At 39.2% G+C, this 18,424-nt stretch overlaps 4 protein-coding genes across 5 annotated transcripts; 3 read left to right on the top strand and 1 right to left on the bottom strand.

Annotated features, from left to right (window-relative positions):
• Window positions 1–829: 829 nt before the first annotated feature.
• LOC147177397 (uncharacterized) lies at window positions 830–7,509 on the top strand. Its single transcript, XM_086071378.1, has 5 exons — window positions 830–1,250; window positions 1,781–2,647; window positions 4,642–4,735; window positions 5,726–5,994; window positions 6,354–7,509. The coding sequence occupies exons 1-5, from the start codon at window positions 1,127–1,129 to the stop codon at window positions 7,169–7,171; spliced, it is 2,172 nt and encodes a 723-aa protein (XP_085927504.1). The 5' UTR covers window positions 830–1,126; the 3' UTR covers window positions 7,172–7,509.
• A 1,506-nt stretch (window positions 7,510–9,015) lies between these two features.
• LOC147177398 (uncharacterized) lies at window positions 9,016–10,788 on the top strand. Of its 2 annotated transcripts, none has more exons than XM_086072150.1 (2): window positions 9,016–9,405; window positions 9,741–10,788. In XM_086072150.1, exons 1-2 carry the CDS (start codon window positions 9,399–9,401, stop codon window positions 10,652–10,654), a joined length of 921 nt encoding a protein of 306 aa, XP_085928276.1. In that variant the 5' UTR covers window positions 9,016–9,398; the 3' UTR covers window positions 10,655–10,788. The 2 variants fall into 2 exon arrangements, with proteins under 2 accessions (XP_085928276.1, XP_085928277.1); XM_086072151.1 differs by having other exon boundaries at window positions 9,744–10,784.
• A 282-nt stretch (window positions 10,789–11,070) lies between these two features.
• LOC147177399 (uncharacterized) lies at window positions 11,071–16,040 on the top strand. Its single transcript, XM_086072152.1, has 3 exons — window positions 11,071–11,219; window positions 12,276–12,337; window positions 13,214–16,040. The coding sequence occupies exons 2-3, from the start codon at window positions 12,334–12,336 to the stop codon at window positions 14,089–14,091; spliced, it is 882 nt and encodes a 293-aa protein (XP_085928278.1). The 5' UTR covers window positions 11,071–11,219; window positions 12,276–12,333; the 3' UTR covers window positions 14,092–16,040.
• On the bottom strand, window positions 15,866–17,800 carry LOC147177400 (uncharacterized). The gene is made up of 2 exons (XM_086072146.1): window positions 17,358–17,800; window positions 15,866–17,123 (listed from the first exon to the last, which is right to left on the bottom strand). The coding sequence occupies exons 1-2, from the start codon at window positions 17,545–17,547 to the stop codon at window positions 16,282–16,284; spliced, it is 1,032 nt and encodes a 343-aa protein (XP_085928272.1). The 5' UTR covers window positions 17,548–17,800; the 3' UTR covers window positions 15,866–16,281.
• Window positions 17,801–18,424: the final 624 nt, after the last annotated feature.

Genomic DNA, 18,424 nt, shown 5'->3' on the forward strand with positions numbered 1-18,424 from the left:
GTTCTGAAATCTTTCCACATTCCAAAAACATGCATGTTAGCTGCATTCATTTCCATTGAAAAATTAAGAAGTCTGATGTTGTACTTAATTATTTGTAAAAGAATAGTTTATTAAATGTAAACATGTTCGTAATGTATTGCTTTTTAATAAAATGATAGAGGAAAACACCACCTTATTGGATTTATATTAATTATGCTATAACTTGACATCAATTTCGCAAGATACATTTGACCAGTCTGGGCCGGTTTACTCCACCTTTCACAGTTAACTGGGATAGACTCCAACATACCCGCGCCTTTCCAAAGAAAATTAAGTAAAATCATCCCAAGCTTTGGACGCGGAATGTTGAACAAAATGATATGACTTTATAAAAGCTCAACAGAGTGGTTGGTAATCAAGTTTCGTTTTGTTTGGTTGATTTCGTGACCAAAAAGTAGTTCGACTTGATTCTTGGTATGTTCGTGTAGTATGGGTCTTGTTTTGATCCTTACATTGAATTTAAAAGATAAAGTGGCAAGGCATTTGTGTTGCAGCCGGATTTCTGCACTGTTGTTTGTCGGCCACAAGAGGGCCTCATAGACTGTCAGATTACTGTATTTAGTTATGTAAATAGTAAATAACTTTACGTCATAAGACGGTGCATTATTAAATCTGCAAATTTTGTTGGAAAAATTAATTGTTTAAACCATTTTGAAAAATCTTGTGAGCAGAGTTAAACGTTTAAATCCACCCGACGTGGATGCACACCACGAACGGCACTCTGCATCAAGAGCTAATTGAGCGGCCCTGCTGGTTGTTTAGTTTGTCCTAGTGGAGTTGCCGTACTACTTCCATTGCGGCTCTATTTCCGTGTACGCTTTTGGGAACCAAATCCGATTTACGAAAAAACTGTTTCCAAATTACTGAACGTACTGAAGCCTCGACACAGTACGCCCTGACTTTACAACATTCATTAAATATTCGTGTCTGGATAAACACGTCTCTGTGTATGTTGAAGCTATTAGCTAATTCTTCCGTTATTTTAGCTTAGCTTGCTAGCCTTTTAACAAAGCGACGCATTTATCAAATACACATCGCAAAGCAGAGACCAAGTGTGATTGTAAAGTCATGTGATGGTCGTCCGAAAATGTACGCAAAGTGTGTGAAAGAGGAGCACGCGGAAGAACTTTTAGAAACAAAAGAGGAGAACAAGCCACGACGTCAACTGGACGCTGGTTTCAACAAGACTCAGGATAACTCACACAGAGCAGGTAGGTTTGGTCACTTCTTTCTCACACTTTGACCCACAGATGTTGACTCTCTTCATCATTTAGATATGTCAACTTAACACCCGAGACTGATGTATGTACTGGACATACTTAACTATACTGTGTGTTTACTTTGTGTCTTTGAAGAAACACTGACACATAGCGTTTAATGTAACATTGTGACCCCTCTACTGGCTGAACCATAGAAAACCATCAGAAACACTGCATTTATAACCTAAATGATAATGTTTGGCCCGTGAAACTAAACAGATTAATTCCCCAAAGTCACTGCTCTTCTTTTGCAGTATTTCGTTTGGCTGTTCTGTTTCCAGGAGCTTGATTTATTTGTCCAATCAGATTGTCATGTCAATCTATTCGCCTAGGACCTTCAGACTCAATTGTGCTGAACAGCCTGAACTTTCTTTGCAATGGGACTGTTTCTTACAACCAGACATCAAAGTCACAACTTTGAGAATTGACTAAGCAAGGTTTGACATTTTCAAAACGCGTGTTTGTCTTGTTGTGTCCTGCAGTCGTCAGTGAAGATGATCCTCATCCTGAGCAACACGAACCCAAGCATCCTCACATTAAAGAGGAAGAGGAGGAGGCTGATATTACCAAGTTGCCGTTCACTTGTGTCATTGTGAAGGTTGAAGGTGATGATGATAATGATGAAGAAGAAGGCGATGGGGACCAATGTGGAGGATTAAGAGCAGACAACCTCTTAGCTCCAATAACAGACAGTGACAACAAGGTGTCTGATTCTGATGATAATGAACCCTCTAAAGGTGATATGTCTTGTCAAACCGACAACAAACACTGGGAATGTTCCCTGTGTGACAAATCTTTCTCTGCCAAAAAAAATCTAAGAAGACACATGATGCTACACACAGGCGAGAAACCTTTCAGCTGTTCCGATTGTGGTAAACAATTTGCTAGTAAAGCACATTTGGATAGACATACAAGAACACACACTGGAGAGAAACCTTATTCTTGCTCAGTGTGTGGTCTTCGAGTAAGTCAAAAGATTAATTTAACAAATCACATGAAAACACACACCGAGGAGAAACCTTTTTCCTGCCCTTTTTGCGGTAAAGCTTTTGCTCGCAAGGCACATTTGAACAGACACACAAGAATACACACTGGCGAGAAAGCTTTTGCCTGCTCAGTCTGCACCGTAAGTTTCAGTGACCGTTCAAGTTTGGCAAAACACATGAGAGAACATACTGGGGAAAAACCCTTTTCCTGCACAGTTTGTAGTAAACGTTTCTCTCAGAGACGTGCTTTGACAAGACACATAAGAATGCACACTGGTGAGAAACCATTCAATTGCAATGTGTGTGATAAAAGATTCCCTCAAAAGTATCAGGTCAAGAAACACAAGTGTGTTGTTGATAAATGTAGCAGCTAATAAAGCTGCAGAACTTAAGATAAACTGAAACCTTGAGTGGGTGTGGTAACGTGGATAGGAATACTGAATAAAATACATTGTCAGGGCCAGCAAGGTCTTGAAGACCAACAACACAAATATGTCACTTTATTGTCGCCATTTCATAGTGTGTCTTGGCTGCCCATCTTCCGGTAGTGTGTGTGTTTCTTTCTTTCTTTCTTTCGTCAAACCAAATTTCAGCTTCTTTCTTTCTTTCTTTCTTTTTCTTTTTTGGCAAATCAAATTTCAGCTTCTTTCTTTCTCTTTTTTTTGTCCAATCAGATTTCAGCTTCTCTGTGTTGCCCAGTCATTGTAATCTGCCCATGGCCTGGTCGTACCTCTTGCTATGATAAATAATGTTGTGAACATACTGTAACTGTCCAATCTAGTTGTAAAAATGGCTGCTGCACAGCGAGTAAAAAACAGAATCAATAAACAATAACAAACTATATAATAAATATAGATACACAAGTACCTCCCTGGGTTTTCTGACAGTTATAGTATGGCAGAACCAATCAGCTTTTTAGATTTAGCATAATTATGTCAACAGTTTTGAGCTTCCTTCATAAAGACAATTTTTGGGTCTCTCTCTCTCCCTCACACGCATGAGAGCTCTCACAAAGAAAATAAGACCGCTTTTTTTATGGAAAGGTGGTGGGGTTCAGTAAGGAGGTCTTGGTTGAATAAGACACATTTTTAAAAGTAAATATTCTCAGTCATTTCATAAGCGTCTTTATTTATTCCCTTAAAATAGTACTATACCCTTTAAAAACAACTATATATTTATATTTTTGTGTGGCAAAAACAAAACCTTTTCCCATTTTATATTATCATCAAAGGAAGACCAATATGATATTGTAGAAGGTGCTTGTCTATACAATGTCTTGCTGAAGAAGAAAAAAAACGGATTCATCTGTTCATAATTCTGCAGTTACTTGTCAAACATGTTTTTCCAATAAGGGTTTCCGTAACATCCGATATCTATATTGAATAATCTTTCCAATAAAAGCTTCTATTCCCCAAAATGCAATGTTACCTGGAGGAATGGCATCAAACACAATAGAAAAGTATTTCGGAGAGACCGGGAAGAGTGATCCAGAAATTCTGATTAAGTTGTCCATTTTGATTACATAGTTGACTAAACAGGATATCATAATCATCGCTGTGGAAAGATTGATGGTCAACCTATACAGTTTGTTCATTGTTCCATATGAAAAAATGTATGATCAGTAAAGTTGTGTTTGTACATTAAGTTCCAGGCTAGCACCATTTGTTTATGGACTAGGGACAGTTTAAAAACAAGGGTGGCCAAGTTCGTTCCTCGAGAGCCGCTATCCAGCCTGTTTTCCATGTTTCTCTCCATCAACACACCTGATTCATGATCAGGATCTTTATCAGGCTTTTGCAAAGCTTGCTGATGAGCTGATCATTAGATTCAGCTGTGCTGCAGGAGGGAAACATGGAAAAGAGGCTGGATAGGGGCTCTCAAGGACCGAACTCGAGCACCCCTGGTATAGACTGACTTAATAGAGTTCAGCTATAAACAGATAACTACCCGTAGGTACAGTAGGTTATACTTTTATATTGATTCACAAAAGCGTTAGCCTCTGTGAATTTTGAAGTCAAGTAGAATATGCATATATATTGACGTAGTGCTGTGTGTTGTGAAGTGAAGCTGTCTGTTTGTTCACTTAATTTGACAGTCATGTACAATGCTGTAAAATTATACCTGTTGACTGAACATTGAGTGATGAAGAAGAGAGGAAAACAATGTAAACTTTTCTTTCAATTTAATTCAAGTTGGTTTCCACATAATACATTTATGCTTGTAGAAAGCCTACTCTTCAATTATGCAGGATTGTTGGATTAAGCATGCTGCAGTACCCCGAGTCTTAAGTGGCATTAAACGCCCATACTTATAAAAAAAGAACAAAAAAATTTCAATTTCCCTTCCCTTATATCCAGCCCAGTGTCTATCAATTTTACGACAGTTGAGGTGGGTGCTGAAAGTACTGTACATCATTCTGTACTCTGCAGGCAGCTCCAGTTCACAACAGCTGTAAAAAAATAATAATATTGAACAGCTTTGTAGATCTGTGTCATTAACAGGCACAGCACCTTTCCATTTGAAATCCCGCTCTTGCAAAATTCAAGCATTTTAAAATATGGCTCGAATGCAAGTACTTGAAAACTTAGGAATAACTCACAATTAAGGACTCATAACTTTTTATTTAGGTGTTAACAAATAACGCGTCACATGCAATTGAAAACAAGTTTGAGTATAACACCCTGTGCCGATATAGTGTAATAATACACAAACAATAAAACATTCAACCGACTCCAAATCTTTCTCCATAGAACATGAGAATTGCAAACTGAGCACACAACATAACATAGAACCGTGCATTCGAACAAGACAAAAGGAAAACAAAACAAAAAAAGAGGGACAATACATTCTTCAAATTATCAAATACCGACAATGCTTATTTTGTTTTAACCCTCCTCAATGTCCTTCCAAAACTTTCGATTTCCCCTCTTTTTTTTTAAGTCGACATTTAAATCACGGTTGATTTGAGGACGTTGTACATACACGCACTGTACTCGTCTGTACGTCGGGCTTCGTTCAGAGGCAACGCGTTTCCGATGGAGTCGTGTTGTTGATGTTGTATACATTGTTTATATTCAAAATTTCTATATGTTTGTATACTGTTTTGTTCAAACTAACTAAATGGTTGACAAAGTTATTTATTTGATTAAATTTTTTTTGAAAGCGTTTCGTGCGTCGCTCGAAGTCACGTGGTTGCCATAGAGGTCACGTGTTTCTGGTAAAGCTAAAAGAAGAGTCGCCAGTCACGTGACGGCGGATGGTTATGCTTTGGTTAAGGCTGTAGCGGCACAAACTGAGACGAACGCATGCTTAGCAATCATTGTGTTCCAGTCTCTACTTGTACTTCTTTATAGACGAGTAAAGATGATTAGTTATTCGTATTCTGATAAACTCGTCTCTGTAGCTGCCCTGGATAGCTTAGCTAACTAGCTGCTAACAAAGTGCGGCGGCGTTCGATATCAACACATCACTAAACAGATTAAGTGCGAGTGTAAAGTATTGCGATTACCGTATGAAAATGTGTAAAGTAGACATGCTGAGAGCTTTGCTGAATCAGAGACTAAATGCGGCTGTGGAAGAAGTGTTGGTCGTGTTTGAAAGAACGATAGCAGAATACGAGGAGGAACTTTCTCGAATAAAAGAGGAGAACGAGCGACAACGTCAACTGCTTGACGCTGTTTTCAAACCTCGAGATGAGCTACTGAGAACAGGTATGTTAACTTAAATTATTTACTAATCAGGTCACGGAATTTCCTCTAAATTGATCTACAATGTTCTCCACAAGGATTTTTCTCTCGCCCGGGGCCTAAAGGCATCGCAGATACATAGGCTGAGAAAATATTTCAAAATATGCAGTATTTTAAATGTAAAAAAAAATGTTGGAGAAGTTTAGTAATCCGCGGATGTGGAAAATAGAGAGAGTTAAAGTCGTCATAAAATACTAACGTAAAGACATGCTTTAGGGCAGTAAAAGTATTTGTATTCCATTACTTCCCATCAGGTCAAAAAGGGTGGGGACATTATGGCAAAGAAGATAAATCATCATGCGTGTTTGTCTTGTGTCCTGCAGAAGTCGGTGAAGAAGAGCCAGAGCCCACGCATGTTAGAGATGCAGAGGAAGAGCCTATCTTCATAAAAGAGGAAGAAGAGGAGGCGGATGTCACTGACATTCCGGTGACTTGTGTTCCTGTGCAGATTGACGACGCCAATAATGAAGTAAAAGAAGGTGATGGAGACCACTGCAGCGGATCCCAAGCAAACAGCCGTTTAACCCCCATGTCCGGTAGTGACAACACAACGTCACACTCCCCCGATACTGATGATGAAGGCACAAAAGCGGACATGACATGTCACGCTGACAACACGTGCTGGAAATGTTCTCAATGTGACAAAATGTTTGTCTACAAGTCTCTTTTGAAAAAACACATGATTATCCACACTGGAGAGAAACCCTTCAGCTGTTTGTATTGCGGTAAAGGATTCTCTCGAAAGGGACATTTAATAAGACACACAAGATCACACACGGGTGAGAAACCATACACCTGCTCTGTCTGTGGCACAGGTTTTACTGTTCGCTCAGCGTTGGATAACCACATGAGGACACACACCGGAGAGAAACCGTATTCCTGCCTGGTGTGTGGCGAAAACTTCTCTCAAAAGGGAAATTTATTGAGACACACAAGAACACATAATCAGGATGATGTTTTTAGCTGCCCCATCTGTTTGAAAACATTCTCCCAAAAAGGCTATTTGAAGATACATTCCAGAACGCACACCGGAGAGAAGCCGTTTCCATGCTTAGTCTGCGGCGCACGCTTTAGCGTTCGCTCAGTTATGGTCAAGCACATGACAAGAAGACACAAGCATGACAGAGTTAAGTGTCAGTGACATTCTATGGGAAGGATTAATATTAGTATTTAAAAAAAAAAAGCATGTGTGTGTAGTTTGTTTTCATTTTTAAATGCATTTTTGAGGAAAATTTTGTTTTTGTAGGCCAGATTGCTTTTTGCAGACATATATCACAACACCGCGCATCATCTTAAACTGTAAGTCACTTTTATGTGTGTGTATTCAAATCTCCACAGTGTTATTAATGGTCCTGACTCCTTAATCACGGAATGCCTTTAATATTTGGAATCACATTGTGTGAGCATTCACGAAATAAAACTTAAACACAGAGAAAGAAAATCCTGAGAGGCTATCTTTACTTGCATTAGCCTTTGCTGTTCATCCATCCATCCATTTTCTTAAAGGTGGGGTCTTTAGATTTGTCCGTTTGTGTTTGTAAACAACCAATTCAAAACTGACTCCTCCCATGGCTCAAACCCCACTCTTCTCGTCAACATTGCGCCTGCCTTCAGCGACACGCCCCCCGTTCTTTGATTGGCTGGAGGGGTAAACACTTTCCGCCCACAAACGTCCCTCTCATGGCAAAACACAGCAAAATGGCAAAATTGACTTTTTGCACGTGACGTCACATCCCTCATGGGAACGCCACCGGGACACTGGACTGGCAAAAGAGCCATTTGCCTGTATTGTAACCATTGAATCTCATACAGCGTAAAGTCCTTTATCTAATCGATTATCTTATAAAATGGTCATATCTTGCTGTGCGGTCGGTTGTACAGACAGACAAAAGGAGTAAACCAAATGTTGCTTTTTTATCACATACTCACTAATGAAGACAAATGACGTCGATTGATAGCAGCAATCATCAGAAAGGACTGGCAGCCCACAAAGTATTCACGGATTTGCAGCAATCATTTTTTTGCGAGGTTAGTAGATAAATGTTGTAATTGGTAGATAAATGTTCATACATTTGACTGGTAAACGTACACTCTAACTGGAGCCTATCCCAGCTGGCTTTGGGCAGAAGAGGATACTGTTGCTGGTGGATGAAGAATGAAAGTTTGTAATGATGATTTTTTTGGGAGAGTCTTTTGGATGTCTAGTTTTGATGTTTAGTTCATTCACCTGTATCACTCATTTGAAAAACCACGCCAGATGTGAATTTCAGGTTAAAGATGAACAGTGCCTTCGTTCAGTCAGCAATGAGTCTACTCTGCGCTACCCACCAGTACTTATTGCTTCCGGTAGGTCAATGGTGTTGTATTCATTTGTGTTTGTCTAATGGGTTGTTGTTTAGTTATTTGTTGTTGTGTTTTTAATATAGTGTTGTGATTGCTTTTCTGTTTTGTTGAGTTATTTGTTGTTTTATAATTTGCTGTTGTGTTTAGTTTTTGTTGTTGTTTGTCTTCCATATGCTGTCATGGTTAGCTATTTGTTGTGATAAGCAATTATAATGAAATTGAGACATTTTGGAATGATTTGCAAATCCTTATCAACCTAACACACTACAAATACAAGATAATTATTGTTCAAATGGATGACCCCCCAACAAATATCCATTCATTTTGAATTTGATGCCTGCATAAGCTAAAAACAAAAAAACAAAACACAACAAAAAAAATTGCTTGGTGTTAAAGCTTTAGTTGCTCTAGTCACAATAATCACATTTTGCATTTCATAATGCACCCCACATTTCCAATGGGAGACAGGTCTGGAATAAATTAGCTAAACCATTATATGTACTTGTACCAGTGTGTCTTTGTTTCTGTTCTTCTTCTTTTTTTAACAAAAGTACAGTAGTACTTTTGCCCACACCTATGCTTTTTTACCCGGTAGACGGCAGAGTCGCTATACGTGATACGTGCGAGTTTCCTAAATGATAAGCGAAGAAGAAATGCGGAAGTTCGGTAGTCATTAAAATTCAGCACTCAAAATCGTGTTTATTGTACTAAAATATTGCGCTCGGTATTTCATTTGTTCACATTTTTGTCATATGACGGAGCGATTATCATCGATTATAAACATCCGGTCAGAATAAAGCTGTATTCCCTATCTGGAGATGTCGATTTAGCTTGTTAGCTGCTATCAAAGCGAGGGGTTTGTTAGCATCATATTGTTAATACCGAGATCGAGTGTGACTATAGTGTGGTTATCGTGTGCAAATTTTTTTGTTAAAAACGGTAGAGTACGAGGAGAAACATTCTCGAACAATTAAGAGGAAAACGAACTACAACGTGAACTACTGGACGCTGTTTTCAGGACGCACATGGCAGGTTTGTGCACTACACTTCTCAATTGTCAAGAAGCGTACACTGTGTCTAGTGATGTTCCTGACATAATGATAATATGGATTAATAATCATGATTACAATATGTATCGATAAAAAATAATCCTGACTATCAATTTGGCCGCAATCGGCTGACTAACTGGTTGAAAAAGTTCTTGACTATAATGCAGCAGAGCCCGCATTTTAAATACAACCCTAGCAGATTATCATGGTTAAAATTTTATTGATTGTGCAGCTTCGTTTAAAAGCATATTCCAGTTCCTTGCCTCCAATATCCAGCAATATGGTACATCCATTCAAGTGTTGTCTCCTTGTGTCCAGCAGATGCCATGGAAGAAGATCTTAATCGTGAGCAGCTTGTGGAGTGGAACTCAAGAGGGGAAGAGGAGGAGCCGGCACTTGCCCATGTTAAAGAGGAAGAGGAGGAGGCTGATATCAGCAGGCTTCCAGTGATTCGTGTAATTGTGAAGAGTGAGGACGATGAGGACGAGCCTCACTCTTCGCAGCTTCATCACGGTCAAAGGGAGAAGAGAGGGTCCCACGCAGACAGTCTTGTAGCTCCATTATCAGATAGTGACGACACATTGTCACACTCTCCCGACACGGAAGATGGTGATATAGAATGTGACACTGACAACAAACACTTGACATGTTCTCAGTGTGACAAGACTTTCCTCAACAAGTCAACATTGGAAAGACACATGAGATGTCACACAGGAGAGAAACCTTTCATGTGCTCACTTTGCGGCAAAGGTTTCACACAGAAAGGAAGCCTGACGACACACACGAGGACACACACTGGAGAGAAACCACATTCCTGCTCGGTTTGCAGCACCAGTTTTAACGATAGCTCAGCATTGGTACGACATATGAGAACGCACACTGGGGAGAAACCTTTTTCATGCTTATTCTGTGAGAAAAGCTTCTCTATAAAGGGGAATTTTGTCGCACACACAAGAACGCACACGGGAGAGAAGCCATATTCCTGTTCGGTCTGCAGCACGAGTTTTCGAGTTCGTTCAGGTCTGGTTCAACACATGCGAACACATACTGGGGAGAAACCTTTCACCTGCTCAGATTGTGATCAAAGATTCTCACAAAAGGCGACTTTGAGAGAGCACATGAGATCACACAGTGGAGAAAAACCTTTTTCATGTTCTATCTGCAACACAAGTTTTAGTTACCATACGTCATTCATTCACCACATGAAAAAACACTCTAGGCAGAGTGTTTAGCTAAATTGTGTGAGCCAAAGGATACATTTACCGTTATATTGTTTTGTTGTTGTTTTGCTGTGATGTATTAACCGGCTTTATAGTTAATTTGCCCCAACATAACCCTTATGAAATAAAACAGTTAACTTACTGGATTTTTCATTTGAAAATTTTAACTTCCACAATGTGATTCGTTACCCATGTTGACTTACATTTGTTTGCTTCAATCATTTCTGCATTGCGGTCATAAGACATACGTATGCTGGCTCTAACCTAGCACAAATGTCAAACCCGATACCAGCATTCTTTACTTTCCTGGAAATGGGACTCTACCAGTCGCCATCTATTGTCAGCAGAGTGTAATGAGTCCTTCACTTTCACGAGGAAAGCATTTTGTCTTCTCCACCGGAAGTAAAATGGTAAAACATCCGGTTTATGCTCACTGTGGAGTATTTCCTTCCTTCGGTGCACATTTCCGTCATAAAAAGGCTAATATCATAGTTATTTGTATCTGATAACTGCTCCAGTTATATTAGTTTAGCTTACTTGTTGCGACAAAAGAGACGCGTTTGCTAGCAGCGAATTGGTAAGCAAACGTCGTGTGAGTGTCAAGTGTTGTAACCTCGTGTGTTGTGTGCAAAAAAAGCGTGATAGAAGAGTATGGAGAGTATTAAACCAACAAGCGACAGCGCGAACAGCTGATAGCTGTTTGTAAGAAGCCTTAAATTGTGCTAGACACAGCAGGTATCACTGGCGTGCTCAGGCAGACCCCAAGTGCCCTTTGGAAAGTTATTTTAATTTATTTAGTTAGTTATTAAATAAGCAGTTTACTGAAGACAGGTAAATGTTGACACTTTCTTTTAGAAAAGATGCACGGTTAAACGCTTGGGGTGCGATATGCGCCGCACATACACGCACGCGCACGCACACGCATTATGTCTCCTGCTCTACCTCAGCCAGGTAACTGTTCTGAATCCAGTAAAATTGTATTGTTTGTTTGCCCTCGCTTTATTCCAATAATTTTGTTGTGAAGTAGCATGTCTCAAAGAGCACAAACAACTGAGCACAAATTAGCCGACTGGCCACCTAATTATTATTATTATTATTATTATTATTATTATTATTATTATATGTGTGTGTAATGTTTATTTAGTTTTTTGATAAACTTCTATTGGCAATGACGCAATGCAAATGCTTCCTTTATACGGTGAAAACAAACGGCGGATTGTAATGCTTTTGCCTGTGACTATCATACAAGCCACACCAATTGTTATAGTAGTCAAACGACATCTCATCACATTTTGAAATCAAAATAACCCTCACAAATTAAATCACAACGATCCAAAGTCCAATGCTATTCAATGAGCGGATGGATTTCGTTTACCAAATTGACCGCCATCTTGACCTGAGACGTCATCTCGGAATTGTCAATAAGGTATTACATATGCGCAAAAGTTATTCTAATAAACACCACCCTCATCAAAAAGTTCAGAGAAAATTTCAACATAAAAATGTGTCAAAAGTCGAATGTCAATAAATTTTTGCTTTGTCACCCAACAATATTTTCATGAACTTTAAATGCATTTAACTGCATAATTATGTTGACCTGCAAACCCTTCTTTTTTTTTTTATTATCTTTTAGTGCGTCCCATGTATTTCAAGGCCAAACAATACTAAAGCTGTGGCTACGTACTGGACACATGGGTAAGCAAATTGAGCGCACCAACAAATTGAGGTAGAAGCTTGGGTTCAAGCTACACAATGGACTGACATGGTATGGCATAAATAAATATCATAGTGCACACATGGAGATACAAAACAAGTAAAAGATGAAAAGTCGTGATTTAAATGTATTAATATTATTCATTTTTTCACTTATTAGGAAGAATATACAGTGGTGCTCAAAAGTTTGTGAACCCTGCAGGCATGGTCAGATTTTTTGTATAAAATATTAAGATAACCGTATTAAATGTTTAGTCATACCTAAATCTACAATGCTAACATTGAAAATAATGGACTCGAACAAAAAGAATGATAATATTGTCATTCATTCTTAAACAAAAGTTGTTGATTTAAGAAAAACTCAGATTTCATGGGTGCAAAAGTATGTGAACCTCTCACTTAATCAGACATTGCACCTCCTTTTGCAATGAGAACTTCATCCAAACACTTTCTTTAGTGACTTATCAGTCTTTCACATCTACTTTGGGGAATTTTTTGCCACTCTTCCTTGTAAATTGCAGCCAATTGAGAGAGGTTGGATGGGCGTCCCGCCACAGTATTTTGAAATAATTTAAATCAGGATTTTGACTGGACACATCCAAAACATGAATCTTGTTGTTCTTCAGCCATTCCTTGGTTGTATTGCTGAAATACTTTGGAACATTGTCATGTTGCATGATCCATCGTCTACCAGGCTGTAACTTCACAAAGGATGGCTTCAGGTTATGTTCCAGGATTTCACAATATTCCTCTGAATTCAAATTTAAATATCACATTTAAATACATTTTGACAGGTTTGAAATATTTATTTTTAGACTTTCTACATAAATGATTGGTTTGTCTTTTTGTGTCCTGCAGATGTCCATGAAGAAGGTTTTCATCCAGAGCAACAAAAGTGGAGCTTCAGGGTGGAGAAGCAGGAAACAGAGTCCCCCCATGTTAAAGAGGAGGAGAAGGAGACTGATACCACCGAGCTGCCGTTTAATCGTGTCATTGTGAAGAGTGAAGATGAAGGTGATGATGAAGAAGAAGGTGATGGAGACCAAGCAGACGGCCTCTTAGCTCCACTATCAGATCGTCACGATATCATGTCACACTCACCTGACACTGATGATGAGCATTTGAAATGTCACACAGACAACAAACGCTTGAAATGCTCTCAGTGTTTTAAAACTTATGGCAACAGGAAAATCCTGAAAAGACACATGATGACTCACACCGGAGAGAAACCTTTTGCATGCTCAGTATGTGCGAAAAAATTCTCTCAAAAAGGAAACTTGAGAACCCACATGCGTATACACACTGGAGAGAAACCCTTTTCCTGCTCAGCCTGCGACAAACGTTTTAGTGATGGTTCCGCGCTGCTTCAACACAAAAAAACGCACACTGGGGAGAAGCAATTCATGTGCTCAGTTTGTGGGAAAGGATTTGCCCAGAAGGGAAACTTTATTACACACACGAGAACACACACTGGAGAAAAACCCCATTCCTGCTCGGTCTGCAGCACCAGTTTTAATGATAGTTCGACATTGGCGCGGCATATGAGAACACATACTGGGGAGAAACCTTATTCATGCTTATTCTGTGGGAAAATGTTTTCCCTGAAAGGGAATTTTGCATTGCACACTAGAATGCACACGGGAGAGAAACCTTATTCCTGTTCAATCTGCCAAGCAGGTTTTCGAGTTCGTTCAGGTTTGGTTCAGCACATGAAAAAACACGCTAAAGTGTGTTAGCTGACGTGTGTGTGATTTAAAACTAGCAGGTGTTTAATTTTCAATTGGTATTTATACACTGAATTATACGGACATTTAATACTGCATTTTTTTACACTGCATAAAAGGACTTACCATTACAAGAAATTCTGATGTCATAGAGACATGGGCAGTAGAGTTAGTTGAGGGTAACGTGCCATGTTGACTACATTAATAGCTCTACAGTGTAGATGTCAAACCTGATTTAATTTTTAATTTTTTTTATTATAACTGCAGACTTTGTGGCATCATCTGGTCTGCCACAAGTTTTAACTTCTTGCTACAGCTTTTTATCCTTGCTTTACCTTGTGTTTCAGTAAAGGATTTTTCATGTAATGCATATTCAAAATAAACATTTCCATCAGTTAAAAAATGAAAGGAAAAAAAAGCTCTAGTTATCGACAGTATGTGCATTTAAATTGCTCATTGCTGCTCATTTTTCTTTAACTCATTTTTGGAGTGGATCACTATATGTGTAAATGTCCTTAATATATATTTTGCTATACAGTACTGAACTATTGAATTCTATTGGTCTGGTCCCATGTTATTTGTCATTTTCACACATCATTAAATCAAAAGTGTTGAAAAAAGCTGGAGAACAAATCTATTAACTCTTGAACACTGAACAATCTTAAGTGTTTCAAAACTCGGCCTCTTCCCTCTGATCTGTGAAGTGAAAAAGTTGGAAAGATTTGAGTAAGCCTGTTTTATTAAAATGGAGGTTGTAGTGCTTTGTTCCAGAATGTTGCAGTCGACCATGAAGACAATTTTTTTGTGCAGGTTTATTTCCATCTAGTAGTATTACACAGCTTAGTCAGCTGGTCCTTTAATTGCATCACTCATGGCTCTAAGACCTTTGAAAAAGAGTTTGGAAAGGTGATGTAACAAGTTATTTGCTTTTGTGAAGTAAAATAGCCACAAGGTGGTGGCTACGAGTCTGTAACGTTCTAATCAATGACAATGAATAAAATATATATATATTTTTTAAAGCGATTTCTGTATGCTGTATGGCATGTACTATAATACCAACTTGAATGATGTGTTGGGTAACTCAATCAAGATGGCGTTTCTGTGATTTCCTGAGACGGTGATTTTGGAGATGCGAGGGTTACATTCAACGATGTCTATGGCTCTGAATACGCAGTAAACCACACTAAGTCAACCTAGAGTCTTAGAATAACCTTCCTACTAATGTTATTTGCTAGTTTTGGTTAATCCACTCAATGTACTGTATAAGAGGTATTGTCGTATGCTGCCACTAAACTGCCTGAAACAGTAATTATTTTTTTATGAAAAATTAAGCTCTAAATTCTTCTACTCATTCTACTCGTTATGCCATGTAACTAAATAGAAGAAAATTACGATCCTGTTGCCAATCTCAATTAAATGATAAAACTATCACAACATACAGTATCTGAGTCTGAGAAATCAATATTTTTTAAGAATACAATATATGTAAAAAATAAATAAAAAATTAAAAATTGTGATTTGCTCATAACCAATAACACCAACCCCCCATTTTTTACTTCCAAAAAGAGCCACATTTTAAGCAATGTAAAAATATATCAACATTAAAGTGTTATCTTGCTACGTATACTTGGCAAGGTGACCGATCACGAAGTTTTTGCTTCTTTATTTTTTTTCATTGTATTTTTTTTTCAAGCACACACAAATTCTCTGGTTCATGGAATGATACACTGAAGATTAAGAAGGAATATACTGCATGTCCAAAAATTTATTTTCCATTTTTTATAATATTGGTTGATACATCACAGCATTTCATTGCAGTCCACATGCACAATAATATATCTATCATTTGGTTTCACTACAACACATCACCGTCTGATTCATTAACTGTTTTCCTCCAGAATGCATGTAATTGTGCACACAAGTAATTGATGCCCCCCAAGTCTTAGTCATCTCAACTATAAAATTACCACAAACTATAATCCTCAAACACTTCATCATTTGATTTTGATACTATGCAGTGGAAGTGCACATGTAAGTGCACATGTACTGTACATGCAACAAAGACACTAACAGCCATTAACAACCCAGGCTAAATGTGGCTCCTCCACCTTTGATTTTAAGCAACACTGCGTCAATGTCAAAAGCAACTGTTGAAAATGATGCACTGGGCCTGGTTATTCTTTATTGCCACAAACCGCACAGTTAAACACTCTCACCAGTGTGTGTCCTCATATGATTCCTCAATGTTGAATTAGCACAGAAACTTTTATTGCAGACGGAGCATGAAAAGGGTTTCTCTCCAGTGTGCGTCCTCATATGAGTCATGAGTGCCGACCGAAGCCGAAAACTTGTGTTGCAGACCGAGCAGGAATGTGGTTTCTCTCCCGTGTGCGTGCTGGCATGTCTCATCAAGCAGATCTGGTAAGCAAATCTCTTATCGCACACTGAGCAGCTGAATGGTTTTTCCCCGGTGTGCGTCCTCATGTGTTGAACCAAACCGAACGCAACGCTGAAACTTTTGCTGCAGACTGAGCAGGAAAAAGGTTTTTCTCCTGTGTGCGTCCTGGTGTGCGTTATCATGTGTCCTTTCTTAGAAAAGGTTTGACCGCAATCTGAGCACATGAAGCGTCTCTCGCCCGTGTGCCATCGCATGTGCTTTTTAAAATCAGTCTGATTAAAGAAGGCTTTGTCACACTGGAAGCATTTCCAGCATGTGTCTTTGGTGCGCTCAGATCTCGCATCACCTTGAGAGTGTTCATCATCAGAGTCCGGCGAGTGTGACGTCGTGTCATCACTGACAGAAAGAGGAGCGAAGTGTCTGTCTTCTTGGGACCCTTCTGCACTTTGCGTTGTCATGGGTCGACTTGAGCTGCCGCTCTGAGGCTCCGCTCTTATGTTCTCCCCACTTTGACGGTCTTCATTCTTTACGACAACGCAAAGCACAGGCAGCCCCGGCCCTTGAGGTTGCTCTCCCGCCTCTTCCTCTTTAATGTGGGAGGGTGCTGGATCCTGCTGCTCAGGATGACGCTCTTCTTCATTGACATCTGCAGTACACAGGACACATAAAATCTTGCCGGGTGAGCCAGGCTTAAGAGGAAACATGAATTAATGACGCCATTTGAGAGGAGCTTGGTAATGGATCGTACAGTACAGTAGAGACAGTACATTACATACAGTGCCTCCCAAGGCCGATGAATGACTGTATACTACTTTCTCACACGTTGTATGAACGTCTGCAAGAAATCTAATTAACAAACGGTAGAAAGGAGCTAACAAACCTCTGTTCAGTCCACTTTGAGGCTTGTAAACGGCGTCCAATAATTGACGTTGTCGCTCGTTCTCCTTCTTTGTTCGACAAAGTTCCTCTTCGTATTCTGCGATTGCTCTTTCAAACACTACAAATATTTCTTCGACGGCTGCACTCAGTCGCTGGTTCACCAACGCTCTCAGCATTTGAACTTTACACATTTTCAGCTCTGTAAGGTGTCGCTGACTTTCTTTGCAGCTAGCTAGCTAAAAGCAACTCTGGGAAGCCAATGGCGATCTTATCCCCGCAACAATAAAACCAAGTAGAATATTTTTCCTCATGACACAAGGACAACTGGCAACAAGCACAATAACATAGATTTTGCAATTAAATAAATGTTAAAATGCCAAGTGAGCTTGAAGTTGTTGTGGTTGGTTGGAGCTAGCGGTGTGCTCGCCTACCAGAAGTGCTACGGCAAGCCCACTAGAACAAACTAAGGCATTGCATTCCAGGCGAACTGCTTTGCGTGTGTGTGTGAGTGACGACTATTAGAACCATTAAAAAAAATCACATAGTCAATACATAATTTATATACTGCTGCATAATTCAAACATTATAATGTCTTTGTTGAAAAGACACATAAAAACACACACTGGAGAGAAAACTTATAGGTGCTCAGATTGTGGTAAAAGATTTATACAGAAGGCAGATTTAAACATACACACTAGGGGTAAACGTTTTGCCTGCTCATTCTGCTCTTAGCTTTTACCGGTGGCTTTATGAACCGCTACACGGACACCATGTAATGCTTTGTAAAATGGATGAACGTTACTCTTTCTTATGTGCTTCAGGCTCCTGAATCACACATATTTGATCTCACAACACGTTGTGCAATGTTACTGTATCCCATAAAGCATATTGAAATAGCAACGTTACATTAAGGTCGCGTATCACTGATATGTTCCTACAAATAACAGATGACGAAGATGTTCCTGGGCAGTGTAGTGTTGTGTAGAACAAACATGTAATGACGTCTTTTTATTAGGCATGGGTTGTTTGTTGCACTTCTGCTGCTCAGGATGAAGATCTTCTTCACCG

This window comes from Leptonotus elevatus, chromosome 3, assembly GCF_054856555.1.
Source record: "Leptonotus elevatus isolate MCC_2025b chromosome 3, RoL_Lele_1.0, whole genome shotgun sequence".
Taxonomy (NCBI): Eukaryota; Metazoa; Chordata; class Actinopteri; order Syngnathiformes; family Syngnathidae; genus Leptonotus; species Leptonotus elevatus.

What these genes read in the sequence shown, in the direction of transcription:
- LOC147177397 (XM_086071378.1), top strand. Translation starts at nt 1,127, where the DNA reads ATGTACGCAAAGTGTGTGAAAGAGGAGCACGCGGAAGAACTTTTAGAA. An exon ending in AGCTCCAGTTCACAACAGCT is followed by an intron (nt 4,736 to 5,725) that starts GTAAAAAAATAA and finishes CTGCTAACAAAG; the next exon opens with TGCGGCGGCGTTCGATATCA. An exon ending in AGATGAGCTACTGAGAACAG is followed by an intron (nt 5,995 to 6,353) that starts GTATGTTAACTT and finishes TGTGTCCTGCAG; the next exon opens with AAGTCGGTGAAGAAGAGCCA.
- LOC147177400 (XM_086072146.1), bottom strand. Translation starts at nt 17,547, where the DNA reads ATGTGTAAAGTTCAAATGCTGAGAGCGTTGGTGAACCAGCGACTGAGT. An exon ending in TCAAAGTGGACTGAACAGAG is followed by an intron (nt 17,124 to 17,357) that starts GTTTGTTAGCTC and finishes TGTGTACTGCAG; the next exon opens with ATGTCAATGAAGAAGAGCGT.